Here is a 12,585-nt window from a genome sequence, read left to right on the forward strand (position 1 = left end):
TTTATTTACATGGAATTGACAGTATATCTATTGGTATTTGGGTAAAATTATGACATATTGCCTGACCCCACGGCCTGTGGAACAAAAGACCTCTTAAACCATGCAAAGCAACTCATTCCATGATCTCTTGTGCTATTAAATACCTGTCATAGTCTTGGGTTGAGCAGAATTCCCTAGTTATCCTTAAATCAGTCACCGAGCTGAACATTGTCCTGGTGCTCTGCACTACAGTAACAGTGGTTATAGCATTTCACGCAGAATGACTGAATATTAATTACGTAGCTTCCAAAAAACTTCAAAACATTTTGCAGCAGAATGTTTCCCTCAGCTGAGGGGCTAATTACCAGGGGTAATAGATGATTGGTTGAAGAATTAGAGGGGACGTGAGGAAAAGCCTCTTCACCAAGAGGGTGGTGGGTGTCTGGAATTCACTGCCCGAATTGGTGGTTGAGGCTGAAATGTTCAACCCAGCTAAAAGGTACCAGGATCTGCATCTGAAGTGCTGTAGCCTGCAAGGCCACAGACATGGTGCTGGAAAATGGGATTAAAATCAGCGGCTAGTTTCTTTTTTTGCTCCTCTTCATCTCTGATAAGTTCAACTTCTTCCTTAACTAACTCTCCTTTTGCCCTTTATATACTGGTAAAGCTTCTTTGGGTTTTCCTTAATCTTGCTTGCTGATATCTTTTCATGCTCCCTCTTTGATTTCCTTATTTCTTGAGCCCTGTACTTTCTTGTCAACTCTATCTGCAGTGTTGAGTTGTGACTATCATGAGCTATCTTTTTTCTGTTTAATCTTCCCTGAATTTCTCTACACAACCATGGGGGTCGAGATTTGACAGTACAATTTTTGGAGGGGGTCTCACTTATTCGTGCTTCCCATTGATTTACCGCTGATTTATCCTTTAGCATCTTGTCCATCCCATCTCAGCCAAATCACTTCTCAGTTTTATAAAATTTGCCTTTCCTCAATTTAAAACTTTTACTCCAGATTGAGTTAAGTGAATCCACTCGTGTTTTGTAATAAATTTTTAGTTAATTTAATTTGGGAGGATATGCAAGTCTCCGTAATCCCCTTCCCCTTCCCAATAGCATCATAAAGGAAAAAAATATGTATTTACATAACGGAATTGCAGAATTGTCACAAGGCCGAAGGAGGCCATTTGTCCCATTGTGTCTGTACCAGAACTAGCGATGTTGAGATTATGTTACTGGATTAGTGATTCAGCAACTTTTGAGTTAAATCCCGCAATGACACCAAGGGTGACCATTTAACTGTTGGATTATTGTAATAGCCCATCTGGGTCACTGATGTCCTTCAGGAAAGGAAATCTGCTACCCTTATCCAATCTGACTATGTGACTTCAGAATCACAGCACTGAGATTAACTCTTAACTGCCCTCTGAAATGACCTAGCAAGCTCCTTCATTGTCAAGAAGGCGGTTCACCACCACCACTTGAAGGGCTGTTAAGGATGGACAATAGTTTACCTGGCGAACGACATCCACGTTCTGTGAATGAGTAAGGAACAAGTCAATTTGAGATGTGTCTAGGGTTCCATGTACCTGGCCAAAGGAAGTGGCTTGCATGGCGTCTGTTTTAAAAGAGGAATTTTTCTATACTTGTAAGCAGACTGTTGCAGCAGTTCTATAACCTTTATAGAGTATATTATTTTCAAAACTACGAATTGGTTGCGCAAGGAAAACAAACCATTTATCCACTTGGTCTTTGTTCTTCAGTGACCCTGGATCATACTTGGGGCTTAAAAACCAATCTGCTATGGTAAGTAGCGCTACTGCACAGAAATAGAAATTTTATTTGCATTTACATATTGACTGTTTGTGAAAATAATTGTTTTGTTTTAAGTAAATTTCAGCAGAGTAGCGTTACTTCTGGTCAGTGATGGGCAACATGATTTGTTTTCTTAATTATGATTTTATTTTATTAAGGTACGACTATACCTTTCTAGAAGTAGTTTAGCTTTGCGAGACTAAATATTTGCTTAATTTACCATTGAACCACCAAGCCTTGTTGGCAGCCTGAAGTAGTATTGTTTAAAAGTGGCTGACAGGTTACAACTGTGATCTTACCAACATGTAAATCTTATTATATGTAAATTATTTTTCTTGTCTTCGGTTTAACTACCTACCCAACTGCTGCTACTTTTCAAATGCGGTAAAACTTGTTATCTTTTTACTTGATATTGTTTCTAGACTTGCAGTCCTCTCACTAAGGAAGCTAACGTCATAATACTAGAATTTTTAGGAACAGGGGAAAGATATTTTGTCCTATAAGCTGGGCCTTGTTTTATACATGAACTTTTCATTGCCTCTTCCTCCAGAAAGGCATTTAATTATCTCCTCAACTCATTAATATTGTGTTTTAAATAACTTTTTTTGAAACTTTCTGCAGCCTGATCAGCCTTTGGGTGGAAAAATAACATCTGAAGTCACCTGGCTTCTTTCTACTCTTGACCCTCCAAATTTGTAGGTTGTAAAACCTACGCAATTGGCTCCTTTTTTTTCCAATTATATCCACAACTTTCAATATTTCACCTGCTACTGCTCAATCATCTCTCAAGTAGAAAAGCTACAGTTTTTAAACATTCCTCAGAATTTCTATTCCTAATGAGTGGAATCACCATTGTTGCTCAAGGGCAGACTTAACCTCCAGGCTTGGGTGTGGCCAGTGCCCCAGACAACCAAATATAACCAAATGTTGAGACCCTGCTAATGCAACTGTGTACCTCATTTGCTTTTCTTGCTGCTGCTGAGCACAGTGCTAATGGGCGGCTTGGCAGTACAGTGGTTAGCACTGTTGCTTCATAGCTCCAGGATCCCAGGTTCGATTCCCGGCTTCGGTCACTGTCTGTGTAGAGTCTGCACGTTCTCCCCGTGTCTGAGTGGGTTTCCTCCGGGTACTCCGGTTTCCTCTCTCAGTCCAAAGATTTTCCTCCCACAGTCCCAAAAATGTGCAGATTAGGTGAATTGGCCATGCTAAATTACTCTTGGTGTCCAAAGAAGGTCAGGTGGGATGACTGGGTTACGGGGATAGGATGGGAGTGTGGGGATAAGTGGGGTATTCTTTCTGAGGGCCGGTGCAGACTCGATGGGCCAAATGGACTCTTTCTGCACTGTAGATTCTATGATCATGATTTCATCAGGTTAGCCTCTAAGACCTCGATAGAAATGTTGATGCTTTGTTGTGATTTTTACAACAATGAAGGGAATAATTGTTTTCCAAGTGGTGTGTGTCGACTGTTGCCCAATGGATGCAATGTTTCTGGTTATAATCACTTCCATGTAGACATTGCTGTTCTCCTTTTCTGTTCTGGTCCATTTTTTCCTCAATTTCAGTTAACCTGAGGATTTTGGGAATGGCAATGTTTACTTATGGATTCGGATACCATAGCTTTAACTATTTGCCCAATGACACGCCAGAGGCAACAAAGAACTACCATCTTAAAATACAGTTTTTCAAAAACTTTTCCACACTAAGATGTTGCAATCAATACCCTCGTGAAGATTAAATTTGAATTTTTGTTTGAGTCTCCTATTCTAACGTGCTGGCATTCCATCATGAAATGAAAATGAAAATCGCTTATTGTCACGAGTAGGCTTCAGTGAAGTTACTATGAAAAGCCCCTAGTCGCCACATTCCGGCGCCTGTCCGGGGAGGCTGGTACGGGAATCGAACCATGCTGCTGGCCTGCCTTGGTCTGCTTTAAAAGCCAGCGATTTAGCCGAGTGAGCTAAATACTCCTAGTTGAGTGGTTTACACGTTTACAAAATGCTTGGCGCTCTCAATGGTTCCCTGTCTAAATGCACCACTTGCATTCTTTCTGGGCCGTACAGAGCTATAAAGTCCACATTTCAATTTGGGTCTATACAGAAAAAGAAGATCTTCAAGGCAGGCATAGAGAATCATAGAATCCTGGACTTTACAGTGCCATTTGGCCCATCAAGCCTGCACCGCCCCTGAAAAGAGAACCCTACCAAGTCCACATCTCCACCCTATCCCAGTAACACCACCCAAACTTTTTTTTGGACATGAAGGGCAATTTAGCATGGTCAATGCATCTAACCTGCACATCTTTGGACTATGGGAGGAAACTGGAGCACCAGGAGGAAACCCACGCAGACACGGGAAAGCGTGCAAACTCCACACAGGCGGTGACCCAAGTTGGGAATCGAACCTGGGACACTGGAGCTGTGAAGCAAGAGTGCTAACCACTGCGCTATCATGCCGCCCCATATAGGGGCCCACTGAGCTATAACTTCAGGTCACGGTCAGGGAGGAAGAAAATAGCAAAGATACTTACCCCTGATCATTATCCAGTGACTCCTGCTGACTCAATATATCAGGAGGGATAGCATAGTGATGATGCCACTGGATAAGTAAATGAGCAGCCCAGGCTATTGCTCCAGGGACACAGGTTCAAATCTTACCACAGCAGCTGGTGGAATTTAAATTCAATGAAAAAAAAATTACCCATCTGTCCTTGCTTCTCCATCCAAGCCAGCAACCTTGTCATATGGAATTGTACCCCAGCATGGCACACTGAGAAGATGTGCAAACCAGGAAAAGAGTTAGAACCCTTTTTTTTCTATATTTGTGTATGTCTAGATGTAACAAACCTGTAGGAAGATGATCCAGGAAAAAATAGCAGTTGTACCCTTTGCCTAAATGAGACTCGAGGGAAGTTGCCTCGTCCCTCGTCGAAAACATAGAAATTCCTGAAATAGGCAAGTAGTGAGTTATGGTTGCCCATCTTTCTGGTTGAACTGCCAGTTGAACTAACCTTCCTTTGTGCTGTCAGTTTAAAATTTAACCTTGGCTGGCCATTTTCTGATTATGTACTTTATATGTGTACTTCACAGTAAAGAGATTTCACTCGTCATATGACAAGCATTTCAGAATGCGAACACTGAAGACCAAAATAAGGTGGAGCTTTAACTCATTATATAAACTGCTGTGTTTTTTTTTTCCTTTTTAATTACTATATATATTTCAGATGTTTTGAGTATATGAATATTAGACCCATGTAGATGGTGAGGAATTTGCCCCAAATGTCTGTGATGAAAACCCTTGGGTCAACTATCCTATGGCTTGGATCTAGATTAAAGCTCCTTTTAACGCCTTCCCAAAATAATAATTTGTATCTCCCGTGCCCACCATATCCACCCCATCATGCTCCCTAAAAGGCATTCCTCCCTCTTTACTGTTGCAGAAATTTTATCTTTTTTTCTCCCCCGGCGCTTTTTAATTGCACACCATTTTGAGTTTCTGGGTGTTGTTTTACAGGCAAGATTTGCATTCATTATAAGAAAACTGCAAACTATCCAAGTTCTTTATTAGTCAGCAAAGAAGAAAAGCTTGTAATTCTGCCTTGTAGTCATTAAGATATCTCAAAGCACTTCATAACCAGTGGATCATTTTTTGAAGTATAGTAACTATAATGTGATCAAGAGATTTCCATCCTACATGTCTGGGTTAAGCTCCAACCTGAATGAGAATTAAGTCTTCTAGCTCTCTGTCAGAGACCCATAGATCTAATACAACTTAGTGAACATTTATTGTTGTTTTTTTTTGTGGCTTTGTTTAGACTTTTACCACATAGCAGCTTATATTCAGAACATCGCCACATCAAATTATTGCATTTATGTTTGTGTTTTTTTTGTTAAACCCAATGTCTTTTTTATTAAAGCCGCTGGAAATGAAAATGCAGAAAAATAAGTACACCATATTAATATAATACTGGATTAATATACTCTGCACCATGATTGTTGCCCATCACAACTGCTGGTATTGTAGCTCTGTTGATAAAATGGGACTTTATTTATGTTGATGTTTTTTGCCAGCTGGCAGTGCCCAATAAACTGATTGCTTGTGTTGATTTTTATTTGCAGGTTCTGATAGCTTGGACTTTAGTGATGCAAATGACAATGGTGGGGAGTTTTCGCCAAGCTGCAAACGACTCAAAACTGGAAAGGAACAGCAAAATGATGTAGAGATGGTGGGTCACCAAGTAAAATCTACCCCAAAGCCGCTTAAAATGCTGACAGACTGTTGTGACGGTTCCCCTCAGCAGACAAATGGTTTTGTCAATCAGAACAACATGGATGTTGGTGTGGACAGCATGCTGGAAGAAGACTGTAGCTTTGAGGAAACTTCCATGCATTGTGACAGTCTGAACAAAACCCAAGCACTTGACGAAAAGCTCTATAAATGCTCCGACAGCAATCGTAAAACTAATCAAGTGGAAAAGGCTAAGTGTCATTTCCTGAATTGTGAAGGCCAGAAGCCTTTGAGATGTGACAATGCATCTGACCAATTCACAGCCCTTGTGCAAACCCAAATTCAGAAAAAGGCCATCAGATGCAGCTACTGCGATTTTGCCTGTGATCATATGATCACCCTGACACGGCACAAGAGAAAGCACATGAAAAAGAAACCTCCGTCGGAACGAAAAGAGAGCCCTGCTTCAAAGAAGCTATCCCCCTCGCAGGCAGACTGTGACATATCCACTGGAGGAAGTGAAGATAAGAAGTTTTACCACTGCTCATACTGCAGCTATACATCATCATTGATGGGGAATCTACAGCGTCACATCAGAATTCACCTTGGAGAAAAACCCTTTAAGTGTGACCAGTGCTACTATGCAACTGGCCAGTCGGGGAACTTGAAGCGCCATAAGCTCACACATACCCAGAAAAAGTCCTTTACATGCAACCAGTGTGATTATGCATCTGGTCAGATGGGGAATCTCAAACGTCATATGCTGATACACACAAGGAAAAAATCCTTCAAATGTAGCCAGTGTGACTATACAGGAGCCAGTATGGCAGATTTAATGCGACACAAACAAAACCACAAAGATGACAAAAGTTTACTCCAAAATAATGATTCAGATGCAACCAAGATGAAAGCAAATAGTGAGGAGAAGCCTTATAAATGTTTGTATTGTAGCTATGCATCACCATTGCTCGGAAATCTCCAGAGACACACCCGCATTCACCTGGGAGAAAAACCTTTCAAGTGCGACAAATGCGATTATTCCTCCTGTCAAATGGGGAACCTTAAGCGTCATTCGCTCACTCACACACGTGAAAAAATGTTCAAATGCCGGAGCTGTGGCTACAGCTGTGGTAACTTTTTAGACTTAAAACAGCACAAAGAGACTCACATAAAAGAAAAGCTTCAACAAGATAAGGAAAAGCATCTGCAGGATAAACAAAATGTCACTAGCAAAGCCTCAACCAATATTCCCGAGCAAGTTGCAACAAAAGTTGGAGAGGAGAAGCCTTACAAATGTTTATATTGTGATTATACATCATTACTTTTGGGGAACCTCCAAAGACACACTCGAATTCACCTGGGAGAGAAACCCTTCAAATGTGACCAATGTGATTATGCAACTTATCAGTCAGGGCACCTTAAGAGGCATAGGCAGACACACACGTACAAAAAATCGCTCAAATGTCGCTTGTGTGACTATGTCTGTGATAACATGGCCAATCTAAAGCAGCACCAACAAGACCACACTGAGAAAACTGGAAGTGGAGAAAAGAAGCCTTACAAATGTACATATTGTAATTATGTATCTTCTTTATCAGGGAATCTACAACGGCACATCCGGATTCATCTGGGAGAAAAGCCCTTCAAATGTGATCAGTGCGAGTATGCATCTCACCAGTCAGGAAATCTCAAACGTCACATATTAACACATACTCGGCCCAAGTCGTTCAAATGCGGCATCTGTTATTATACCTGCAGCAGTGCAATGGAATTAAAGGAACATAAGGAGAGCCATGTCAAGAAAGAATTGCTGTTGGAAGACGATGAAAATGGGAATGAAAAAGCCCAGGAGCTTTATTCCTGCAAGCTGTGTAACTTTGTCTCGGAGTACCCAGGCCACCTCATGAGGCATATGAAAACACACAATTCAGAGAAACCCTACAAGTGTCACTACTGTGAATATGCAACAGTGCAGCAAGGTAACCTTAAACGGCACATATTGATCCACACTGGGGAAAAACCTTTCAGGTGCAGTGAGTGTAATTACACTTGTAGCCGCATGGAGAATTTGAAGCGACACAAGCAAATTCACACAGAAAAGACATTCTTAGGGGAGGGCAGCAATTCAGTGAAATCTGAGAAACCCTATTGTTGTGTGTTGTGTAATTTTAAAGCCCAGTACCCAAGTATTCTTGCAAGGCACATGAAGACTCATGCAGATGTGACCAGGAAAAACATGGGTGTCCAACAACTTCGCACAGGTAAAAAGTCTTTCCAATGTGACCAATGCACCTATTCTACTTGCAGCATAACCAGCTGGAAAGGGCACTTGCAGAATCACATGGAAAATGAAGGGGAGCTACAGTTGGAGGAAGAAAGAGAGGGTGAAAATGCTCAGAAACGTTTTTCTTGCAATTTGTGTGACTTCATCACAGAACATTTAAACGATTTAATGGGGCACATGAAAACGCACAGTTCAGGCTCTGTGTCTAGTGACCCCCAGCTGCCTTCCAAAGAGACAATTGTCCATCAAAGTAGTGAAAACATCTTCTCTTGCAAATTGTGCAGTTTTGTCACCCAGTACCCCAACCACTTTATAATGCACATGAAAGCACACATGAAAACACACAGCAACAGCAAAAGTGAGTATCAGTGTTCCCACTGCAACTATACCACCAAGCAATCTGGGAACTTCAAGCGCCACATCCAGGTTCATTTGGGTGTGAGGCCATTTAAATGCAACAAGTGTAACTATGCATCCATTAATTTTGCAAACTTGAAGAGGCACTTGCAAACACACATGAAACAATCATCTAGCCATGTGGATTCCTCCCCTACTGAAATAGCTGATCTGGTACAACCGGACAGCATTAGCATAAAAAAAGAGATAGAGAATGGTCTATCTACGCAGGAAGATAACAACCTTGAAAATGATGAGCCTCCCTCCTGTGAGGCGAGCAGTTCTTTCCCCAGCCATGTTTCAAGAAATTTGAAACGGAAGAGACAGTATAAATGTTCGCATTGCTATTATGAAACTATAGAGTTGGGGAATCTTAATCGACACATCAGGAGCCACAAAGGAGAAAAGCCCTTTAAATGCAGCCAATGCAATTATGCTTCCACCCAATTAGTCAATGTCAAAAGGCACCTTCGAACGCATGCAGGAAAGGAATCCTACCAGTGTACCCAATGCAAGTTTGTATCCGACAGCAAGGCAGCCTTCAAACGCCACAAACAGAATCACATGGAAAGGACGGAGATAAAGCAAGAAGAGGAGAATGAGAATAGCCTTAGCAAAGAACAAAAAGTCTTCTCTTGCAAATTGTGCAATTTTGCCTCCCAGTACCAGAGCAACCTCATAAGACACATGAACATCCACAACTACAGAAGGCCATATAAATGTTCACAGTGTAACTATGTCTCTGCCCAACTGGGCAACCTCAAACGGCATATGGGGAACCATATAAAGAAAGAAACTTTCCAATGTGACCAATGTAACTACTCGTGTGCTTCTATGACCAACCTCAAGCGGCATGCCAAGGTTCACATAAGTTAAAGTCTAATTGTGCAATAAAGGGAAAGCCTCCAATGGGAAGGACAGAGATGGCTGTTGTGATGGGCGGCACTCAACCTTGGTAGACACAGAAATAAGGAATGGTGCAGAAGCAAGCAGATGTTTCCACTACATATTGCAGTGAAGTAACTTAAAAAGTTGTAGTAGTGAACACGAGTGGGTGAGGGAACCCTCCAGTGAAAGCAGCGCCATGAGACTGAAGGGACTTAGCAGGGCCAAAATGTAGAAACCTGTTTCTGATGAACAATAGGCAGTGTGCCACTTATACATCTTTACTTGAAATCATTGTAAATCTTAAAAATGCATCCGTGTGCACATTAGTAAGCTTTGTTTGTATAACACAGTAGAGTGAAGCCTGTTAGTCTGGTTACTTTGGTGGAATGTCCACCTATCTTAAGCAACTCCTTTTTATTGCAACCAGTAGGTTTCAGTCACAAAGGTAATGCCAGGGGTCATAAATTTGTCAGTGAAAAGTCCATTTAAATGAGGTTCTTAGAAAGAGCTTTACTGAAAAAAATATGGTAAATGTTTGGTGATATACTGGTGAATAAAACTGGGGCATTCATGATATAATGGGACAGTTAGGGTACTGGAGAGGTGGACTGAATATTTTTCCCTCATCCATGGGTTTTTCTTCTGTTATGTTTTCTTTGATTAAAATTATGTAAATAGGCATTGATAGCTAAATAGCCTAATGAATGTACTTTAGCAGATGAGCGATACTGCAGTTCCATTATAGCCTTGCATTGATCAGTGACTGGCTGAATATACAAAGCTGTATATGTTATTTTTTGGGGGGGAAACTGAATCGCTTCAGTTTTCCTAGGAATACTACAGTTGATTTACACTGGGGTTGTTGATTTAGATTAAATCTGAAGAGAGTGTTTAATCACATTAAAAAAAAATAAAGCGTGGGTTGTGATTTTTTTCATTAATTTATATATTTAGTTCTGATTTGAGAGCTTCATTTAATATTGTGCTTCTAAAATGCATCTTTTAATCTGGCTGTTGGCTTGACATGCCAAAATAAACCACTTCAGCAGCAGTTGTGATTAAGAAGAGAAGGCTGAGGGGTGATTTGATCGAAGTTCTCAAAAACGAGAGTAGTCAGGATCTGGAGTGCACTGAGTGTGTGGTGGAGGCGGGTTCAATTGTGGCTTACAAAAAGGAATTGGATAATTATCTGAATGGAATAAAAAATTCAGTGCTGTGGGCAAAAGGCAGGGGTATTGGGATTAAGTGAGTTGTTTTTGCGGAGTCAGTATAAACGTGAAGGGTCAATGGCCTACTTCTGTGCTGTAGCATTCCATGATTCTAAGTATATGCTTTTCCATCAAATGCTGCTTTTTCCGCAGCAGACAGGTCATTGGGATATCGTTATAATCCTCAATTCGGTTGTAAATTTAACTATCTCTGCCAGTTTGGAATGAATGCCCTAACCTAACAGTAGGTCCAAATTTGGCTTTATTAGAATTGGAACCGTTCTGGATTTGTTCTAGACGCACTGGAAATGAAATGTCTAATTCTGGCCAGTAAGACAAAAAAAAAACATTAATTTAGGGTGTAGTGTGCATATTGCCTCTCTCTTGTGCAATAACACTGCGACATCCAATGCATTGTGTGAAGCACTCTGGGGAATTCCAGTTACCCTGCAGCAAGGCAGATGTCTGCAAAACCAGAAGCAAATCACATGTTCATTCATTTCAATTTCGAATTGTTGATTACTAACCCTAAATAAGTTCCAATTCAGCAAGTGCTGATACTTAATCTGCTTTTCAGATAAGAGTGGTGCCCTTCAATGTGTTGCATTTGTTACAGATCAGTGCAACCTCACTGAAATTTGATATGCGCAAAAAAACCTTAGGAATAGCATACTTTGTTTATGCTTTTACTTGGGAACTGTAATATAGGCTTGGCAATCAAATTTGTGCAGGCGGGATTTGTTCAGTTCCTTACTAACATGAAACTCTGCTCAAGGGCGCCAAGGGTCATTTGCTTTGATTTAAGTTTTGGAAGTGCATATTAAAATATAAATTTTAAACTGCAATTATTTGGGGTTGGCAGTTAATGTAGGAGAAGATAAAATGGTGGGGTGATTAAATGGGAGGAGATTGACTGCTGAACGTCTATCAGTAGATTACTTATCAAGCTTCCACATGAAAGATCCGAAACATAATGGTGTGGCTTATATTGGTTGTTCTCAACAAGATACTGCCATCCTGCTGAATGTTCCGAGCATTCTCTATTTTTATATTGACAAATCAAGGTTGCATCTAAAGACCAGTTTATTCTCCATTTGCCTTGAGGCACTGGCGAACTGCATTCAAATTCAGCCAAATTATTACAGTCATTCAAAAAAAACAAGTTTTTCGCTTCTGAATTAATTCCCCAGGAGAGCACTGGCTTCTGCAAAAAGGACCTTGCCTTCTAAATGATGAATTTTAGTCACAAAGATAAGTATTCAAGCCACATTGCTGCTGTTCTATAAAGAAAAACTGCTTCCTGTCGGACTTTTTTCTGTAGTGTGATTAAACCATGCACTATGTTTTGAACATATATAGCCTGTAGTTTCTTGAACGTGAAAGCACTTCCATTAGAAATCAAACCTTATTTAAGTAAAGTGAGATGTTGAAGTAACTAATGGAAATAATTTTATTCAGAATTGCGAGTGCAGCTTGAAGTTGTCATAGCTAACAAAATATTGCAATAATTTGAAGTTTTTTATTTTTCTGGGCAAACTGTTGCTGTAATGTTAGCCCAGAATTTATTGAAAATGTAACAGCTCACTGTTCCTGCACAGGTTGCACAGCAAGTCCAGGTGAGGGCAGGTACAGAGTGAAGCAGGGAAATCCGAAAGTTGTTGCCCAAGATGCACAACATTTCTGTGAACTGTGTGAAAGTGACACCTTACTATGTGGCTGGCTGATCATACAAATGCATTGAGCAGCACCAAGTTCCTTTATCTAGACAGAAAATGGGCTCTTCTTTTCGGTCA

General features: G+C 40.6%; 1 protein-coding gene across 1 annotated transcript in view; it reads left to right on the forward strand.

The window, feature by feature from the left end:
* The window catches only part of LOC119967222 (zinc finger protein 845-like), a 60,371-nt gene extending 48,225 nt beyond the window's left edge, over nt 1-12,146 (forward strand). The window contains exon 3 of the mRNA XM_038799452.1: nt 5,908-12,146. Coding sequence (XP_038655380.1) covers nt 5,908-9,572 — 3,665 coding nt within the window. The 3' untranslated portion in view covers nt 9,573-12,146. The remainder of the gene's footprint in view (nt 1-5,907) is intronic.
* Nucleotides 12,147-12,585: the final 439 nt, after the last annotated feature.

Source organism: Scyliorhinus canicula, chromosome 6 (genome assembly GCF_902713615.1).
Source record: "Scyliorhinus canicula chromosome 6, sScyCan1.1, whole genome shotgun sequence".
Classification (NCBI taxonomy): domain Eukaryota; kingdom Metazoa; phylum Chordata; class Chondrichthyes; order Carcharhiniformes; family Scyliorhinidae; genus Scyliorhinus; species Scyliorhinus canicula.